This window comes from Poecilia reticulata, linkage group LG4 (assembly GCF_000633615.1).
Source record: "Poecilia reticulata strain Guanapo linkage group LG4, Guppy_female_1.0+MT, whole genome shotgun sequence".
In the NCBI taxonomy this organism is placed as follows: Eukaryota; Metazoa; Chordata; class Actinopteri; order Cyprinodontiformes; family Poeciliidae; genus Poecilia; species Poecilia reticulata.
Window position 1 is genome coordinate 24,989,929 of NC_024334.1, and position 18,940 is coordinate 25,008,868.

Consider the following 18,940-nt stretch of genomic DNA (forward strand, 5'->3'; position numbering starts at 1 on the left):
CACATTTAGGTTCAAAATCTAAAACTTGCTAAATTTATTTGACTTAGAGTAGAAAATAGGAGACGCAACTAAATGCGGCTCAAATGTTTTACAGTGGACTTACATACACACTGATGGTGGAAAGCTACAGGATTGTAGCCACTGCTGCACTGGGGCACACTGATGCACACCAGCACCACTGGACCCTCTGACCATCAACAGATGGGTGAAGTGTCTCTCCAAAGGACATGAATAGGAAAGATGGAGCAGGGATTTGAACCAGCAACCCACTGATACACATAATAAGTCCACATGTCACTAGTTTTCCTTTAGTTTGGTGCCATTCTGAAAGAGCTAACTGTGAGTGGGAATTTACAGAAAGCACTAGCTTTCTGTAAATTACATGTTAAGTAGTTATGGATATTTGTGTTGGCCTTAGTTGTCATTCACTAATGATATTTGCAAAAATGTCACTAAAATCTTTAGAGGGCTCAATTTGTTAGTATAACATCATGCAATGTGACAATATACATAAAGGCAGAATACAAGCTAAGAACACACTTATACTAAACATTGAGCAAATGGAAAACCAGAATGCACACATTCTGTGGTGTCTCTCGAGAGATTAATATCCAAACATGCTCAACAGCATGTAACAAAACGCTGAGCTAACACACCAATTCAGATTCCGCAAAGGATATCAATTTGAACATGTCATGCACAGTGGCACAGTTGGTAGAGCTGTTGCCTTGCAGGAAGAAGGTTCTGGGTTTGATTCCCAGCCCGGGTCTTTCTGCATGGAGTTTGCATGTTCTCCCTGTGCATGTGTGGGTTTTCTCCGGGTACTCCGGTTTCCTCCACAGTCCTAAAACATGACTGTCAGGTTAATTGGCCTCTCCAAATTGTCCCTAGGTGTGAGTGTCTCTGTGTTGCCCTGTGACAGACTGATGACCTTTCCAGGGTGACCCCGCCTCTCGCCCGGAACGTTGGCTGGAGAGGCACCAGCAACCCTCCCAAACCCACCTTAAAGTTTAAAGTTTAAACAACATGTGGTAGATTGTCATATCTAAGACCCCAATATTCTTTAAATATCTAACTATTTAACACAAATACAGTTAAGACCCAAAATATTCACAGACTAAGATTAAAGAATGAATTTTTATTTTTAACATGTAAAATGAAAACAAAAATGAAAAAGACTGCATTGTTATATAAAACAGTCAGCAACTTTCATTTTGATAGAATTGGATTTAATTGACCATGTATTTCTTTATGTATGTTTACTTTAGATACAAACATAGACCTTAAAAATGGCTTCAGGCAACATTTGTTGCTAATTGGTGCTATGTAAATGAACTGAATTAAATGGAAGTGAATAGGCTGTTTGGTGATAACATTTTAAAAATCACTTATTAAATTTGCAGCAGTGTTTTTGCGCCCTGGGTGCCACCTTCTGGTGGATAAAAGCACTGCATCCAAGCGTTTCATCATAGCAATAAACTATGAAAATGTTCAGAGTTAATGTTACCTGTGAAATCATTTTAATGGTTTACATATTTGCAAGGATTTCAATGGAAGAGGAAATCTGTAGAGAAGGTTTGTTGGGAAGGTACTTAACAAAAAAGATTGTGATTCATTTTTATTCGCTTTTCTTTTATGTCAAGCATCTTTAAAACATGATAATAGCGAATCATAAATTCCTAACAAAGTGACCAAACTTTTATTTGTTGGATTTTGTCTTTTAAACTAAGACTGCCATCAACGATACATTCCTAGGTTGTTTATTTGGCACACACACCAAGAGGAAATGTACTTTGTACCCATAAAAGATCCATAAAAGAATTCTCCTAATAGATCAAACCAAAGGAGGAAAAAAACTTACTTTTTTGTTAGTTTGATATTTCAAACTGACTTAATTTATCAATATAATATAGTTAATATGTTATTTATAATATGTAACTGTTGCTGAGGGCGGGTTCGGTGGTTTCTTTAGACTTCCTTAACCAGTGTGTTGTTGCGCAGCACACACACACACACACAGAGGACTGTCGTGGAAGAAGGATTTGTTTTTTCTAAGACATCCTTTAAGTTTCTTCAACTTTTATTAAAAATGGTATGACTTTCTTTTTTTTTTATCTCATTGAAGTTTAAAAATGTATATGAATATTTTAGATGTTAATAAGACAGTTATCTTATTAAGATGATTTCAATGTTACTTTATTGGAACGGGAGAGACGATACATATTAAATGTTTGCCTCCTCTTCAATCTAAAACATTAATTTGTATCCATAAACATTCGGATAAACTTAAACGTTATAGATCACAGTTCTCTATGAATCAATGTTATTTGGGAAATCTGTGAATTAGAAGTGTGTTATATTTTAACAACTTTACATTTTCTAGATGTGGCCATGGATTTTTATTGGCCTTACCTTCATCTCCAAGCTGCATGGGTATTCACATGGCAACTTCCCACAGGTGTGTGAGTCAATGAGACCTCATCATGGTCGTGGTGGGGCAGAGAGTCTTCCTCAGACATCTGAATCCCCCTTCATGGTTAGTTACCAGCTCGGCAGGAACGCTGGAGACCCAATCACAGGTAAACAAAATGGCTTGATGTGTTTTGAAACCTTTGCTTTAGATACAAACATATGACAGGCTTGCTATCATATTTTTTTTTATCATGTAAAGCTATTTGAACTGCTGAAATGTGCTATAGTATTAAACTTCACTTATCTCACCCCGACTGTATATTAAAAGTATTGAATGTTTTGCCTTCACCTTACATGAGTTTCCAACCACAAACTTCAAGGCATTTAACTGGGATTTTAACTGATCACCTTAACCAACACCAGGTACCACAGAATTGTGAAGTTGAAGAAGAACAATACAGTGTTTTATTTATTTGCTTTTCTATAAATAAAATGCATACAATTGTGGTGTGCAATTATATTAAACACAATTATATTAAAGCACAATAATTTATTAAAGCACAATAATTTAAACCTTCTTGGAAGATGCGTCTCTACCAGTTTTGCACTTCTACCTGCAGAAATCGCAAATCTCAAAACAGTTTGATGTATAATGACATTACATGGCATTTATGTGGACTCTATTAATTGTGTCTCTTCAGAAATTGGTTGGTTGCATTGGACTGTATTTAAAGTTTTAAAGTGAAGCCAATAGATAGATAAAATCACATCGCACTTTCCAGATTTCCAGTTGCATCTTCAAAACAACAGTTTTTCTTCCACAACACATTCGTGCATGATCTACTTTAGACTGACGTGACGGACCATTTTTTTTTCAGTAACGAGTAATCTAACGCGCTGCTGTCGCAAATCCAGTCAGACTACAGTTACTTAACGAAATCGCTTTGCGTCACTGTGCGTTACTATTTTCTTTGTAACTGAATTGTATTTCCTCTACGCATCTTGAGGAGCCACCGCTGTTTCTATGCGAAAGTATGAGCAGCGACAGAAATGTAAACAATGGAGGGAGGAGGGAGAAACGCATTTTGTTGCTGGAAAAACAGGAACTATTTTTAGTTTCTGTTAATGTCAACTTAATATATTACCTGTGAAGGAGTCGAGCTTCGCGTTGCGCTCCAGAAAATTGCAAACATCGAGACTAATATGAACAGCGCAATAAACTTTTAAAATGGCCACGAATGAACGAGTGCGTAAAGCTGTTCAACTTAACGCCATTACAATTAGTAATAGCCTATTAAGATACGTGTCACAAATCTGTGCAGCGGGACATCTGAGTTGTGGAGCCGCAGGAGGAGCGCTGTGCGCTGTCCTCTGACTCCAAACGCAGGGCCGTAACGCAGAACCTGAACGCTGGGGAGGAGGGGTCTAAAATCCTATTGATAGTTTTCCAGACGATACTGGAACACACAAATTACTAAAGATTTTTTTTTTTTTTCCCGTGCTGTTGTAACCATTAAACAATCTCCCTAATGTGTCTCCACCATATAAGTGGAGACACATTGTTGATGTTACCATTATAAAATACATAACTTGCAATTAAGTATTGGCAAAGATCAATGTAATTTTCACAGGTAGGGGAGCGTTGTTGTTAGCAGCTGCTGAAAGTAGCTAAAAAAAAGTTACTTTCCAAATCAAGTAATCAGAAATCTAAGTTGCTTTTTCAAGGAGTAATCAGTAATCTGATTAAAGTTACTTTTTCAAAGTAACTATGCCATCACTGTCTGTGATATAAATTCTCACTCATACTAATGGGAGGTTGTCATTTTTATTTGACAAAATGTGCACAATTTTAAGGAGTATGGATACTTTTGCAAGGCATTGTGAAACCACATTCACCCTCTTTCGTTTGAGATGCTTCATTAATAAATCTTAATTCACAGTTTCCCTAGAGAGCAAGAACAGTGTCAGTTTTATGGGATTCATGCTGGAAGCTCGTAGCCTGAGTTTAAATGGTGACGGTCCCCCACTTGGGAAATTTATCATTCTTGACTCTAGCCTGTCGAGACTCCTGAAATGTGGTTCACAGGTAAGCTCAACCAGTTTATAGTGATCGCACCTAATAACCTCATCCATCTTTCACATATTCTCTGTCATGAAGGAGGGAATGAGTTTCAGATGATGTTTTCTCTCTAATGTTTGTTGCTCTTGTCAGGACTCAGCTGTGAGTAATACACTCAATCTGGACAAAAGTTTAGTCAAAGTAAACTGGACCGCAAACGGAGAAGAGCAAGACATCATCTTCAGGTAACTTTTATACAATTGTACAATTTACAGTATCAACATCAAAAGTCAGTTATTACCTCATGTTGCATCCAACAGGGCTACTTTCAGTCAAACGTACTCAAAGTACTGGGAACGTGTGAATGTAACAGTACTCAGACCCACAAGCACTACAGAACCAGAAACAACAACTGCAGCAAAAACAACTGTAGCAAAAACAACAACTCCAGCAACCACACCAGCTGGAGCAGCTACAACAACTGGAGCAACAACTACAACCCAAATACCTACAACAAAAGAGGCAATCACAACAGTGCCGAGTAATAAAACCCATACACAGAATACAACAAATGAGGTAAATCAGTTTTTTGCAGTATTTCCAGAATGAGAGTATTCTTATTAACCTTTTTTTTTTTTTTTTTTACTCTAGACAGTAATTCTACTGATTTGCTTGGAAATTCCTCTAGCTGAGATGAGCATGGTGAGTGGATCTTCAAGACAATGTAGATGAAACCATGATAAGCCATTTATTTATGCTGCGATGTTCTTCTGAAGACACCAAACAAACTGTACAAAAGTAAAATGCTTCTTCCCTGTGTCTCATCAGCAAATACCTATCATAATTATGGCTGTCCAGCTCACAACATCGTTCTGTCATAACTTACATCTCACAGCATCGTTTTTTCATGACTTATGTAAGGTAAGACATGAATTGATGGATTTTTGGTGTAAGTTCTTACTGCTTCTGGATTTAATACATGTTAATGTTTGTTATGTTTTAAATTGATAGCTCACGTAATAGTAGTTGCTCTAAGCTGGGTGTTAAAATGGGGAAAACTGCCACCAAAATACTAATATTATAATTGTGATTTGCGTACATTTCTGATGAAAAATTGTGTAAAAGTTAAAAATATGTTTTCATCCATTAATGTTACTTTACATGGGTTTTGTGTTTTGCTTCCAAACATTTAAATTTTTATGTAATCTTGGTCTATATGTCTATAGGTTGCTTTTGTTAGTCTTGTTTGTTCATCTGCATTCCTATTTGGACATTGTCTGATTATTTTACTCAATGTTTTTTTACATGTACCTCAATACTACTGCTACAGACAAAAGAGGTGTGTTTTCTGTCCCTAGGCTAATTGGTGATGTCCCAAATTTGGATCACTTCACAATCAAATTAGATGTGAAGGAGGGAAAAAAGTTCTCAAAGAATTTCACTGAGTGATGTAGAACATGTCAAAACTTTGTCGTAAAACAAGACTCCAAATATTTCGATATATAAAATGAGTTTATTTCTGTGTTTCTTTGTAGAAGTTCAGGATTGTGGGCAGTTCACTTTCTGTTTTGTTTTCCTTGGCAACATTCATTTTATCTTTGATATACAACTCCAAAGTAAGTACTAATCATTGATGCAGCACTGTGACATGTAAGGACATTTCTTGATCATAAACAGCTTCTTTTTGTTTGTGCAAACTTTGATGTTTTAGGATATTATTATTGGCCTTGTGAGTGTTGTGCTGGTGATTAGTTCCATAGAGTGGATCATTGCAATGCTGCCTTTAGGACCAAGCCACGAGCTGTGAGTTAAAGCTTTCCTCCTGCACAAAATGTTTTCACTTTGACTTTATCTTGAACATTCACCAGCTAACCATTGCTCGCTTAATTTCTTTGTTTAAGAAATGATCTCGTTGACTGTGCTCTTTGTGTGTGCTTTGTCTTCCATCAAGTTTTCATATGTAAGTAGTCTCACATCACCCAAACGTCTTTTGTGTTTATTTTACTTTTATGGGGAAAAAAAAGTAATATTGAAGTAATATTGTATAACAGTTGGACATTTGGAGTAATCTTTAGCAATTGCTGGTGTAAAAATATAGCATTACTCTCATGTAGCTGGTAAATCACTGGCCATGAACGAATTACAGCAACCTTCAAATGATTTGCCACTGTGATAAAGCAGAGTGAAACACCTTAAAATATGTTCTTGCTATTGCAGGAGCTAATCTGGCTGTAAAGCATAATGTGAAATTATAAATTATCACTTTCTACTTTGCTGTATTTAAATATAAGTTGACACATAAGCCAGTTTCATTTGTTGCTAGTTTCACAATGGAAAACACAAGAGAAAATCCCAATCATTTTAAGGCTTTTATACAACTTTTCACTGGTGATAATTATGGAGGAGGCCATAAGTGTAATTATGTTTGATACATATTGTAGTTTTGAGAGTTGATTTATTCTTCACACTATCTAACCCTGCATAATTATGACTTTTAAAGAAGTATAACTTTTTCCATACATTTATCAAATTTGTTATTGTTAGAAATGGCAAACTTTGTCATTTATTTCAAATTTCTGTGTGATTTTAGTTGGCTCAAAGAACATGTCCAACATCGCAGTGGCTTTTTTAAATATGAAAGATTAAACATCATAAAAGCTAAAATACAATGTAAAGCACCGCCAACCTGGATTATATATGGCCTAACACTTTGTTTATATTTTCAAATTTCCACACACAGACATTTTTCTCTATGTCAGCATCAACAGCTTGTTTGAGGAATGGGGAGAAACTACGAGAGTGTTTTGGCTTCTGACTGTTCACACAGCCCTGACAATAGTTTGGAATATTGTGCTCTGTGCCAAGAAGAAAACATTACTACAGAAAAAAAGCGGTGAGTAATTTGTCTGTCTCTCAAGCAGTGTTAATAACATACTGCTAGATGTTGTGGATTCACATGAAAATAAACAACTTACATTACAGTTTCTGTCTTCGATAAGGCCAAACATAATCAGCATCATAAAGGAAAGAAGGTAAAACAGCTCTGCTTTGAATACTTGAATCCTTACACATGTTTTACTTTACAATACTAAAGTTTTTTTTTTCATATCTGTTTCTGGCTTTCAGGAGCATCTCTCACCAAAAGGAGTGGTTGTTATACTCTGCTCTGTTATCCTCATGGTTTTGAGCACATCTCTGTCAGTGCTAATCTTTGTTGACTATTTCTGAAGCAGAGGAGTTAATATACTATAAACTACCACTGAGACTTATTCACACCCCTGATAAAGAAGTGAAAATATAACTTTAAATAATTTAAAAGTTCTGTGACAGTGACTTTTTTATTATTGTTTCCTTTACTTTCTTGCTATTTATAAGTGGTGGCTGGACAAACTTGACTCCCTGTATGGTTTTGTTTGGACACTTCAGGTTATTTAAAATATTTTATCATTGCTTTGTAATGACAAAATATGCGTTGTGGAGCATGCAAGACCGACGATGTCGATCTTTTCACTTCTGAAGATCAATATTATCTGTATTACTTAAATGGCATGCTCGTATCGTTCCCTTTTTATAGAGAGATTATGAGAATTGAAATACTGTTTAATGTTTAAAGTCTCTGTTCAACTTGTAAAAGCAAATTATAATTGGGATTTTTTTTTCTCGCAAAAAATCTGCATGTTTAAAAGACTACAAATAAAATTTTTAGATATGTTAAAGTCAACTTTTACAACTTTTCCCACATGTTCAAATAAATGTGGGCTGTGAAGAATATTGGAAACAATCTAGCATATTTTCATTCAAAAATATGAACATATACTCCCTTTTTTCCTCTTTTAAAGCTGTTCATGAGTAGCTGCATGCAATAAATATCTCACTAAATCACATATGGAAGAAAGTGGAGCGGCTATCACAGCCAGAAGTAGCAAAGGGTGAGATAAGAGTAAACTGAAGAGCATGTGGTAAAACAGCTTTATTGACTGTTCACTAGGTCAGCCTGTTGTTGAAACTTTGCACTTTATTGCTTTGCTCAAAGCTTCCAATAGTCAAATGTTATGAAGAAGGCTGACTACGATCTTGCATGCAGTTGCTGACGCCCTCCTTAAAAGGCCATTGTTAAAGAAGCTTTCTGTTCACACAGTGCTGCATCCAATCATATTAATAGAAAAGTTAAGTAGAAAGAAAAATGTGCACATAAAGTTAGTATTTGTAATTGTCAATGTTTTTGCCAGTCTAAATAAATAATCTTTCAGTAACAGTTGAGACCAGAACTTTACATACACCATTATTCTCACTGCCTGATGTTAAATAAACCAGGCTTCTCTTCCACTAGGTCAATTGGCATTACCAAGATTATTTCTATTTGTTAAATGTCACAATAATGACAGAAATCATTTTCCAAAATTAGATGTTTACGCACATTTCTTCAGTATTTGGTAGGATCCCCACTGAACTGTCAGGCTTATTCCTCCTGGCAGAACTGAGTCTGGTTTCTAGGTCGCTTTGCTCACAAATTCTCTATAACATTGAGATCAGGGACTAACTTTGTTGTAGTTAAGCCACTTTGTAACTCACTTTGGCTATGCTTAGGGTCATTATCCAGTTGTGTTGAGCTTTAACTTCATGGCTGATCTCTTCAGATGTTCTTTTCGTCATGTCATCTATTTTATGAGGTTCACTAGATATTTACATTTTTATAAGTGTTGTGACTTTTAAGAATTTCAAAGTCACAACTTTTAAATGTTTTACTTTAAACCAGTTTAAGCTTTAAACTGGTTTAAAGCTTTTCTTTAAGCCTTCTAATTATCTTCTAATCAGAATATTCTAATCTGTGTGGTTTGAATCTATATACCACTTTTATTTTTTAACTGAATTGCTGAAATAAATAAACTATTTGATACTAATTTAAGCTTTAGACAACTTATTCAATATCAAAATAATCTTTATTGAAAATATTCAAACATTCATATGTGTAATAAACAGAAAAACTGATCTCAGAGAGTTAATACAACAGAATTGAAAGACAAGAATTAAAACCTATATTAAACATCAATTAATTACTGTTTGGACAACTTCTGAAAAAACACCATAGTTGTGATGCTATCCTGTTACGGTATCAGGCAGACGATGGGTATTGGGGTTATTAAATAGTTCCTGTATGATTAAGGCACATTTTGTGTCTGACATGTTCAATCCAAAAAATATTTTTACAAAAAAAACTCACATAAACCTGCAGGTTTTATTTAAATCTACCTCATTTAAACAGGGTTCCTGGCATTTTGATCCGTTTCATATCCAGCATACAGTATATATATATACAGCTATTAAAAATAAGCAAATCTTCGAAGCACGTCAACAAAATACATCTTAAGATGAAAAATCTCACACACACAAAAAAAATAGCTTGTTTTAGTAAAATCCAGTATTCTGGAAAAGGAGAACGCTTAAAGCAAACACTCATGTTCAGTGCACATCAGTCAAACTTCCTCGAATGCCTCGTCAGCTCATCTCTGAGTTTTGAAATCCAAGAAAAACAGATCCACAGAAACTGTAACATTTGTTAACTTTAAAGATGAATTCTGTGTGATTGTTGCTGAAGAAAAAGTGCTTCAGAAAAAGGGACAAAACAAAAGAAGTTGTTTACAACAAAATAGAGTGGAAAAACATCCTGCATATGTCAATGTCAAGTGAAATGATGTTAGATCTAATCCTTAAAAGAGGGAAAAAAATGAATGACAACAAAAAACTGCATCTTCAGTAGGTTTTCATCTCTGTTAGAGCTGTCAATGCATCCTTCAAATATTTTAAAGGAAATCTGTGTGTAAAACGTGTATAAAAAGACACATTTCTGTGGTATATCTGGTCATAGTACCCATATCACCGCATCCTTAAAAAAAAATAAGACAAAAAAATAACTCATTGGCATTCTTCCTGCTTCACCTCCGACACCACAGGCAGAATCACATGGGAGATGCGGCTCCACAGCCCGCCGAACTTGTCAATATCCATTTCATTGAAGGAAGCTTTGCCTGCGGAGTCCACCAGCTTTGCCTCCACGTGGCTCTGCACCAGCTCCTCCACCTCCTTCAGGCTCAGCTCGCTGCCGATCTCGTCTTGCGGCAGCAGCGCGGTGAACAACAGGAACGCCTGCTTGTAGGCGGCGGTCTCGTGATCACAGTAACGGTAAAAAATGAGGGTGGAGCCCGGAGGCAGCTCCTCAAAGCGGTGGATGACCACCGCTGGTTTGTCTCCCTCGAAAGCTGCCTGCAGCTGGTTGTCGACGTCCAGCTTTACCCTGTCGCTGTCCTGGCCAGCTTCACTCACCCCGTTGATGAGGAAGGCAGAGCCGCTGAGGGCGGATGAGTAGGCGGAGGCCAGGCCCCGAGCCAAGCACAGCAGAGTCCTCTCTGCCTTGAGACCTGCTACCAAGATCAGACTCACTGGCTCGGTGGGCTCAGCGGTTTTAAGGTGCTTCTCCAGGTGGATCTGGGTTCTCCTCCACAGCTCTTCTCGCTGACTCGGGAATTGAGACTGGAGGAGTGACAAGCTGTCAGAAAACTTTTCTGGCATCGCTTCTCGGGATCGTTGCCCTCCTCCTCCTCCTGCTTTACTCTGCAGCTCAGGAAGGATCCGGTAAGCCAGCAGGGTGGCAGAGCTGAGCAGCACCAACAAAGCCAAGCGCCATAAATACCAAAAAAACCCTGCAATGATAAGAGAGCATTTATTTCTACTTGGGATCAATAAAGTACTTTTATTAAAATGGCACTACACAGAGTAATAAGTATGTCGATAATGCTAATAAATATTTATACCACCTCTACAAGAATTTCCAGAGCTTATCTCAGTCCCGGCCGTTTTCTTTTTTCCATCTTAAAACAAAAAAAGAAAATCCATTGTCAGTGTGGAAAAACCTTGCAATGCCATCAGATTCTCTTCTTTGTTTAAACTAAAATACCTTGTTTTGCCAGCTGATCTGCCTTTTTTTGATCAGGAATGTTGTTTACATGTGGTTTGATTGGGTACATTTTCTCCAAAGTTGAGTATTCTCTTTGAGAGGCTTGGTTAGGTCTGGGTTCAACCAGAGACGACGTGGCTTCGACTTTGACGTGAAAAGAAAAGAAAAAAAAAATCTATTTAAATTTTGCTCAGTGTAGCTTTGTGAACATAAACTTTCTCATAGAAAACACCGAGTACCTGCACTCCTGGCTTTGGCCTCCATTTGTCTCTTATACTCATCCATGCTGGTGATCGGCACGGCAGGCCTGGTTTCTGCTGGTTTGACGTGTGAATGAGCCTTGTTGGGCAGTGAAGGTGCTTTTACTTCAGCTTCAAAATGAAAACAATCAATATCAGTTTAGGACCATACGTTTATTTTCCCCTCCCCAAATGTAACACTTTACCTGCAAACACAGAAATAAAATAATCATTGCTGTCTTTAACACAAAATATTCAAACCTTTTTTAGTCTTCATTCCTTGCGAATCTTCATATTGAGGAAGGGGGGGGTTGGATTTATGAAGGACGACGCGAGGGGAAAGGTTCACAAATTCAGAGAGGTCTGTTTTATACAGAGAAAAACAACAACAGTAAAATCCATTAAAAATGCATTTAGAAATACAAGACAAACTATGTTCAGTTTTGATTTATTATAGTTGTAAAAATTGGGAAATCAATGTATATAATAATATGCAATATAATAACAAAAATAAATTAATAATCATAATCTTAATTATCTCAGAGGGTTCATTTAACTCTTTTGTCCTTCCAAGGGGCAGTTAAGAACTATTAACATTTTATAGATTTTTATTAAATGCAGTCCTTACCTTTGTATGTTTTTGGTTGACTGGTCTCTTTTAATGGCTCCTCAGCCACATCCATTTCCAGGTCCTCACCGTTCTCCGTGTCTTTGGCTGATTCCTGGACCTCCATGTCATCATCAATAAGGTTGTCATCACGTCCTTCTCCGGCATCCAACCGGTACTTCTTGGGAGGAGACTCTGTTCAATAACAGTTCAAGCCACAGCTGAGCACCGTAATCAAAGGCGGTCTTAGTTACTTTATCTAAAGGAAATAAATTGCAAATCAAGAGCATCCCACCTTCCTCATCCAAGCCGTTCTCCACATTTTTTGCACCTTTAGCTGCTGGTGACGACTGAGGTTCTGACGTCTTTCTGGTCCTTTTCAGAGGACCCCTTGGAGTTGGCTCAATGCCGAGTACTGCAGAAGAAAAGAGAAACAATTACACTGCCACGTGGCACCTCTTAGTGTTTAACAGGTAGAAAAAGGCCTTCAACAAAACTTATTTTACAATAATTCTTGGAGAGGTAATGCTCCTTTAACTCCTTTTAACATGATGTAAGGTGTCGATCAGACTGGATCTGATGTCCTTTTCTTTATGTGAGTCATTTCTTAGTATCTGCTGCTATAAACCAGCTGTAGGAGTCAAATACATGCACAATTTAATGTCATGCTCCTTCTCCGAGTGGGATTAATTACTTACTTTAAATATTTTGACAAACTTCAGTGTTTCTATTGAAAATGTTAATAGCACTTAAAACTGACCAAGAACTGCTATAGAATAGAAATGACACATTTCTTTTGAGAAATTACTGCTTAAATACTTTATTAGATTGCTTATTAGCAATAATTAGTGATTAATAACAACAACAACAACAACAATAATAACACTATTGGTTATACACACTTTTACAGTGCTTTGTACAATTTTATTACAATAATTCATAAAATGAAAATGCACTAAAAAGCATTAGTTATCAATGGTCATTCTTACTTAAAGAATGGTTATTAATATTGTTATTGTTGGCAGTAGTATTTTACAGTCACAGAAAAATAAGAGTACAAAGAGTAAAAAAAGAAATCAATTTTCTAAGGGTTATTAGTTCAATAATAATAACAATAACATAGATTTATAAAGAAAAACGTATTAAATGTGATTATAAATACGATAATAATGTGTTATTTATTTTTCCTTCCGTACATATGCCCTCTGTTTAGTCTATTGATAGGGATATACTGCGGATGAAAGACAGTTTCCATTTCACCTCGTCGTGGTTAACAGAAAGTTGTTTATTGCGCGAAAATAAAACCGAAAATGAAATTTAAAAGTCGCTCACAACTGTTAATTTAACCTCAGGTTTGGGGTCTAATTTTGATTTATTTTAATTAAATAGTAAACATTTGTTAAAACAGTAATGCCAACTTTGACTTCCAATTACAGTAGAGTTGTGAAGCTAAGCTAGCTAATGAGCATCACTGTCAGTTTGCTCACCTTTCCCCGTCTGCCTTAACGACCGTCTTAATTGGCCCGGAGCCTTATTTTTAGCCGCCTTTGAATCCATTCTTGGTCTCAAATCGATGGGATGTCGCCTCAAATCAGCAAAAATTTAAACAAAACAGTGAAACATCCTGACATGAAACGGATAACAGCCAGTCTGTGCGTAAACTTCCCCGTTTTGTTGCTGGGGAAACGTTTCAGGTCAGGACCCGTTGAATTGTATGACTGTAACGGTCTTCCGTTCTAGAAACAAGGGCTTTGCTGTACGTTCCGCTCTGGGAGTAAACAGTTGAAAGTGAAGCTCCAACCCGAAGAATAAGGACTCCCTCTGATCCACGGAGATGTTATCGGTGGAGGCTTTTCTATGAATTGGTAATTGTGGATAGTATAACAGCTACACGTATTCGTTTTTAATAGTTCAGAGGCGCTTTTTATATACCAAAGCTTTGTGGTCAGTGACTAAATCAGTTAGCTTTGCTAACACTAGCAAGCTTCTTAGCCCTAGCCACCTGACCTGAGTCGCGTCATGTTTCTGATTTTCTAGCCTTTTATTAGGCAGCTCGTACCTACAGCATATATATAATTTATGTCGAGAATGCCTTGTTCAAATCTGATGAACAAAGTGAATGATTCCAGTTTTATTTGCAGTGTGCTAGCAGCTATTAGCTTTGCAAAGAGTTAGCTGTCATGTATTATGGTGTAATGTCACTCGGGGAAGTTGAGCAAATGTTGTTCGGTTTATTTTGGCTTTTTGTTTAGTATTAAATGTCTTCTTAAGTGCTATAAATTTGAACACTTGATGAGTTTTGAGTATTTCAAAGATTGGTGGAAAAAAATGTTCCTTATTGCATGCGATTCATTGACAGACGCGATTCTTTACAGCGTCACTTTGAACTTTAACCATGTGAATACAACCTGACAAAATCTATTACTTTTCCACGTGTCTCAGCAGTGCAAATGATGACTTATACTTGTGGTTTATCTGTTCTCAAATCCCGCAGCTACCCTATCCAAAAACATGGAATCATCACCAGGCAATCCACAACCAGAAGGCTCTGCAGATTCCCCTGCTAAACTGTCAGGTATTACTTTTATTGGTTTAGTATATTTATAAAATGTTGTAAGCTGTGCTTTACTGGAATATGTTTGTTCAGATTACTGATCTAGTTTTTAAAGAAGTATTACGTGTGTTCTGGGAACATAGTGTCATTTTATAGCATAATCAAGTAACTTACCTTCAGCTGTTATAAAAACCCCCAACTCTACTAATAAAAACGTTGTGCTTCATTTTATTGACAATAATACAGCTACACCTACAGGTGAGGCTACAGGACGCTCTAATGAAGATGTAAAATCAGTTCAAGAGGGTAAGGAAATTAAGATCAAATGCTTCTCATCACATCTAGATCTGGAAACATATATATTTTTTGACAAATTTAAGATGTGTTCAGCACATATATAATGTTCACATTATTTTTTTGTTTTGCCAATGTGGATCTAGATAAAGCTGATAGCTTACAGAGTGGGGACAAGAACTCTGGCCAACCAGACAATGATGGAAGTCAAGATAACCAATCAAATAGTGAGAAATCACCTGGTGATCATCAGAGTCCAAGTGGTCCTACAGGTTGTTTTTTTCTCAGTACAATATTTTCTGTGTGGTTTTCTGTGTATTATATGAGTTTCTCCATAAACTCTACTAATAAAAACGTGCTTCATTTTATCGGCAATAATACATCATCTTAAATCCAGTTATCTTCACTTTTGGCTATAGAAAGCCTACACTAAGTCAGAAATGTACGTCAGAAAGGTTTGTTCTTTCATTGATTCAGTAAAGTCAGAAAAAGTCGGTCACCCTCCGGAAATGGACACGATAATTGGTTACCAAGCTGATGACAATCGACCAGGTTATTCCAAAGGAGATACACCAGAAAATTACGAACCAGTCGACACAGCACCTGACTAATGTTCCAATCGAAGAAAGATTTCAAGTCTTTTTTCTTTTTCTTTTAAATGTATCCATTGTTTGGGGATTTGACTTTTTGTCTCTAACTAGTTTGATATGTAGAAGCCTAGGAAACAAAATAGATTCTTTGACCTAACAAGTTAAAAATATGATTGACTGTAGATGGCTCTATTTTTGTTTAGCATTGCAGGTGTAGATTTACCTTTTAGACTTAAGACAAAAAGCCCGACCCACAAGCAAAAGCTGATGAACATTTTTAGTCCAAGTGCTAAAGCAGGCTCTTATTTCTTTCTTTATTTTATGTTTGTTATTTGAAAGAGTTGACTACAAGCCTCATTTATAGTTTTTGTTGTCTGTGCTTCTTAAAATAGCCATTTTTGCTTAAAATAAAAATGAACCCAAAATATTAACTTTGCAACGACCAGTGAGCAACAAAGATGATCTAAAAACTCGTCACAAATAAAGAACGCAGTGAAATTGGAGAACCTTCACTTCATTTATGTGAGGCCCAGCTCTTGTTTTTTTTTTTTTTTATCTTCTCAGATTGTCCAAAGGAACCTCCAGATGAAGAAAAACAGGAGATGAGCAGAAAAGATGATGTCATTGGTCCGACCGCTACACAAACTGAACTTGCAGGAGAAACTGGAATCCTTGGAGGTAATTGTGCTATTATTAATCTCCAAGTGTACTTGGAGCACTTACCTTGTAGTGTAACCCATTAGTGATTTTGTTTCATGTTTTTATAATCCAAACATTATAAAGATGTTGATGGGTAATGGTATGAAACCCCTTGTAAGATGCATCTAAACTTCTCTTGACAGGAGGCATTAAACTATTGGTACTAGTGGTTCTAGGGGCACTTCTTGCCATCGTGACACAGTATTACCTCCAATCTCCACCTCCACCTCAGAAGACTGATTGGCAACAGATAGATGTCTTCCTCAAGCAGATGAAAAAAGTACAAGCGAGGTTTCCCAATCAGCGTGCCGAGCTCTGGAGCAGGAGTGAAATCCACCTGAAGAGGCACCTCCAGACCAGCCAACCCGCGGAGCCCGTGAGCCTGATCCTGACGTCAGGCGTCAGAGCCGAGAGGACCATGCGCTGCCTGGCTCAGGGTGTGGCCTCCGCCTTCTCCACCGCCCGCAACGCTTCCGTCCTCCACATCGACGGAGCGGGCAAAGCCGGCCAAGACAGCGACCAGGTCAAACTGGACATCGACAGAAAGCTGCAAGGGGCTTTCGAGGGAGACAAACCCGTAGCGGTGATTCACCGCCTGGAAGAGCTACCGCCGGGCTCCACGCTCATCTTCTACCGCTACTGCGATCACGAGAACGCCGCCTACAAGAAGACTTTTCTGATCTTCACGGTGCTGCTGGGTGACGAAGAGGAGATTCCGGCCGAGATGCGCCTGAGCATCGTGGAGGAGATGGTGGACGACTACCTGCAGAAGAGGTTTCTGTCTCACGATCACCCGGTATCTTTCGACAGGATGGATCTCAACAAGTACGGTGGACTGTGGAGCCGCATTTCCCACCTCATCCTGCCGGTGGCGGCAGAGGACAGAATAGAGCAAGAAGGATGCTAGAGGACTCAACTCTGTCCAGAGTTTTGGGTCTGAGCACTGGATTAGCACACAGCTGTAACATCTCTTTCTGGAGCTCTTTGCTGTGGTTTTAAACACACAGTTATTTCTAATAGGAATTTTATTGAAATTCAGTTGCATCATTATATTAGGTCTCAGTCGAAAGTGGGACATCTGTAAGAATTTCATTCATTATGAAAAAGTCTTTGACAAAAAAGGCTTATGCACTTTATTCTTTTAATCCTTTGTTGAATTCATAAGTGGGATGGGAAATGTTAGTTGGATGTTGGAGCGGCGGGATTTTTAACTGCTCCATTTTAAACACGCTGAGTGTAAAATAAATCATATTCACACAACTTTCACATAATAGAGCAGGCATCACAACATAAGGTTTATAATTTTAGTTTCTGCAGGGACTGATTGGCACCATGTGCCTTAAAGTAGGCCTCTGATTTTCTTTTTGTCAACCATGTTCCGGATAGAAAAGAATTTGAGTTAAATGTGCCTTAAATTCAAATAAACACTTATTTTAATTTAAATGGCCTCTTATTGTCTCTGCGGTGAATAATTTCAGGGATTCCACACAGTCTGCAATTGGGATTTTATTTAAGCAATTTCTTTATAAAATTAATATAGGAGGAATATGTAAAAAGATGAGTAATCTCATAAAGTATTCCTTATCCCACTATCCATCGATTTGTCCAACATTCTGTCCAAACACCTGTTTACCATCCATCAATGCATATGTCTACCCATGTATTATTTTACCTACTTATTCTTTGTTCTTTGTTTTTTTATGTTCCATAAAGTCTGGAACAATATCCAGCCAAAAATTCATAGTGAAGTGTTCTTCCCTTATTTTTATTTTTTTAAATATTGATCTGGTGTAATATTCTAATCTTAAATGTCATGTTTTCATTAGCTTAGCTGAAAGCAAGAAAAGAAAAATGTAGAATATTTTCATTAATAGTCTAATTTATTGAATGGGTCTGTACATCATTTACTTACGTATTAAAAATTCCTAAGTTTCCAGTTGTGCGCTATAGTCAGAATTCCAAGCTGAAGTTTAGAGATTACTTCAGTTGAAAAAAAAAAAATATTGCTTTTCTGATGATTTAGTACGTCTTTCATCATTTCACATATGCAATGCAATGGAATTCCTTCACTGCACACAGAATTGAAAAGTACAGAATCCAGTCATCAAGTCATTAGCCTGGTTTCTGATTATTCAACTTATATGTTCTTTGCAGTTGGAGTCTAGAGCTCTGCATCACTGTTACTTGAAAAGAATGGAGATCAGAATCTGTTCTGACCTCCATCAGAAGTACTTGTACCAAAGTCCTGTAGGGGGCAGCAACAACCCAGCTTGAAGCAGTTACACATATTAGTGCTGCAAAAAAGTTTGAAACGAGTCTGAACATTTATTTACTCTGTTTTGTAAGCGCAACCTAAGACATGTTTTGGGTATTGCAGATTTTGGTTGCAGAAAACGTTTGACTCCAGTAAAGCTATTTCCATTAAAAAAAAGATGCAATACCGCCTCCTGACAGCTCCCCTGCAGCTGCAGATGCCGGGGCCTCTCTCTCTCTCTCTCTCTCTCTCTCTCTCTCTCTCTCTCTCTCTCTCTCTC

The 18,940-nt window shown here is 37.3% G+C and overlaps 3 protein-coding genes across 8 annotated transcripts; 2 read left to right on the forward strand and 1 right to left on the reverse strand.

The window, feature by feature from the left end:
* Nucleotides 1–2,064: 2,064 nt before the first annotated feature.
* LOC103463580 (uncharacterized) lies at nt 2,065–9,238 on the forward strand. 2 transcript variants are annotated; one of them, XM_008407015.1, is made up of 13 exons: nt 2,065–2,092; nt 2,384–2,579; nt 4,353–4,498; nt 4,625–4,716; nt 4,792–5,047; nt 5,123–5,173; nt 5,300–5,392; nt 6,007–6,087; nt 6,183–6,274; nt 6,373–6,431; nt 7,212–7,364; nt 7,454–7,503; nt 7,598–9,238. In XM_008407015.1, exons 1-13 carry the CDS (start codon nt 2,090–2,092, stop codon nt 7,697–7,699), a joined length of 1,374 nt encoding a protein of 457 aa, XP_008405237.1. In that variant the 5' UTR covers nt 2,065–2,089; the 3' UTR covers nt 7,700–9,238. The 2 variants fall into 2 exon arrangements, with proteins under 2 accessions (XP_008405237.1, XP_008405238.1); XM_008407016.1 differs by having other exon boundaries at nt 7,471–7,503.
* A 450-nt stretch (nt 9,239–9,688) lies between these two features.
* On the reverse strand, nt 9,689–13,948 carry LOC103463579 (torsin-1A-interacting protein 1-like). Its single transcript, XM_008407013.2, has 8 exons — nt 13,757–13,948; nt 12,565–12,684; nt 12,291–12,464; nt 11,924–12,025; nt 11,663–11,794; nt 11,424–11,567; nt 11,284–11,337; nt 9,689–11,169 (listed from the first exon to the last, which is right to left on the reverse strand). The coding sequence occupies exons 1-8, from the start codon at nt 13,824–13,826 to the stop codon at nt 10,385–10,387; spliced, it is 1,581 nt and encodes a 526-aa protein (XP_008405235.1). The 5' UTR covers nt 13,827–13,948; the 3' UTR covers nt 9,689–10,384.
* Nucleotides 13,949–14,029: 81 nt separating this feature from the next.
* LOC103463578 (torsin-1A-interacting protein 2-like) lies at nt 14,030–17,849 on the forward strand. Of its 5 annotated transcripts, none has more exons than XM_017304359.1 (6): nt 14,030–14,134; nt 14,764–14,844; nt 15,070–15,129; nt 15,270–15,389; nt 16,272–16,385; nt 16,550–17,849. In XM_017304359.1, exons 2-6 carry the CDS (start codon nt 14,781–14,783, stop codon nt 17,311–17,313), a joined length of 1,122 nt encoding a protein of 373 aa, XP_017159848.1. In that variant the 5' UTR covers nt 14,030–14,134; nt 14,764–14,780; the 3' UTR covers nt 17,314–17,849. The 5 variants fall into 5 exon arrangements, with proteins under 5 accessions (XP_017159848.1, XP_017159849.1, XP_017159847.1 ...); XM_017304360.1 differs by having other exon boundaries at nt 15,270–15,344; XM_017304358.1 differs by having other exon boundaries at nt 14,031–14,134; nt 15,264–15,389.
* The last annotated feature ends 1,091 nt before the right edge of the window (nt 17,850–18,940 follow it).

What these genes read in the sequence shown, in the direction of transcription:
- LOC103463580 (XM_008407015.1), top strand. An exon ending in CGCTGGAGACCCAATCACAG is followed by an intron (nt 2,580 to 4,352) that starts GTAAACAAAATG and finishes CTTAATTCACAG; the next exon opens with TTTCCCTAGAGAGCAAGAAC. An exon ending in CTTTGATATACAACTCCAAA is followed by an intron (nt 6,088 to 6,182) that starts GTAAGTACTAAT and finishes TTGATGTTTTAG; the next exon opens with GATATTATTATTGGCCTTGT.
- LOC103463579 (XM_008407013.2), bottom strand. Translation starts at nt 13,826, where the DNA reads ATGGATTCAAAGGCGGCTAAAAATAAGGCTCCGGGCCAATTAAGACGG. An exon ending in AGGAATGAAGACTAAAAAAG is followed by an intron (nt 11,795 to 11,923) that starts GTTTGAATATTT and finishes TTCATTTTGAAG; the next exon opens with CTGAAGTAAAAGCACCTTCA. An exon ending in GGCCAAAGCCAGGAGTGCAG is followed by an intron (nt 11,568 to 11,662) that starts GTACTCGGTGTT and finishes TTCACGTCAAAG; the next exon opens with TCGAAGCCACGTCGTCTCTG.
- LOC103463578 (XM_017304358.1), top strand. Translation starts at nt 14,781, where the DNA reads ATGGAATCATCACCAGGCAATCCACAACCAGAAGGCTCTGCAGATTCC. An exon ending in GAGTCCAAGTGGTCCTACAG is followed by an intron (nt 15,390 to 16,271) that starts GTTGTTTTTTTC and finishes TTATCTTCTCAG; the next exon opens with ATTGTCCAAAGGAACCTCCA. An exon ending in AGAAACTGGAATCCTTGGAG is followed by an intron (nt 16,386 to 16,549) that starts GTAATTGTGCTA and finishes TTCTCTTGACAG; the next exon opens with GAGGCATTAAACTATTGGTA.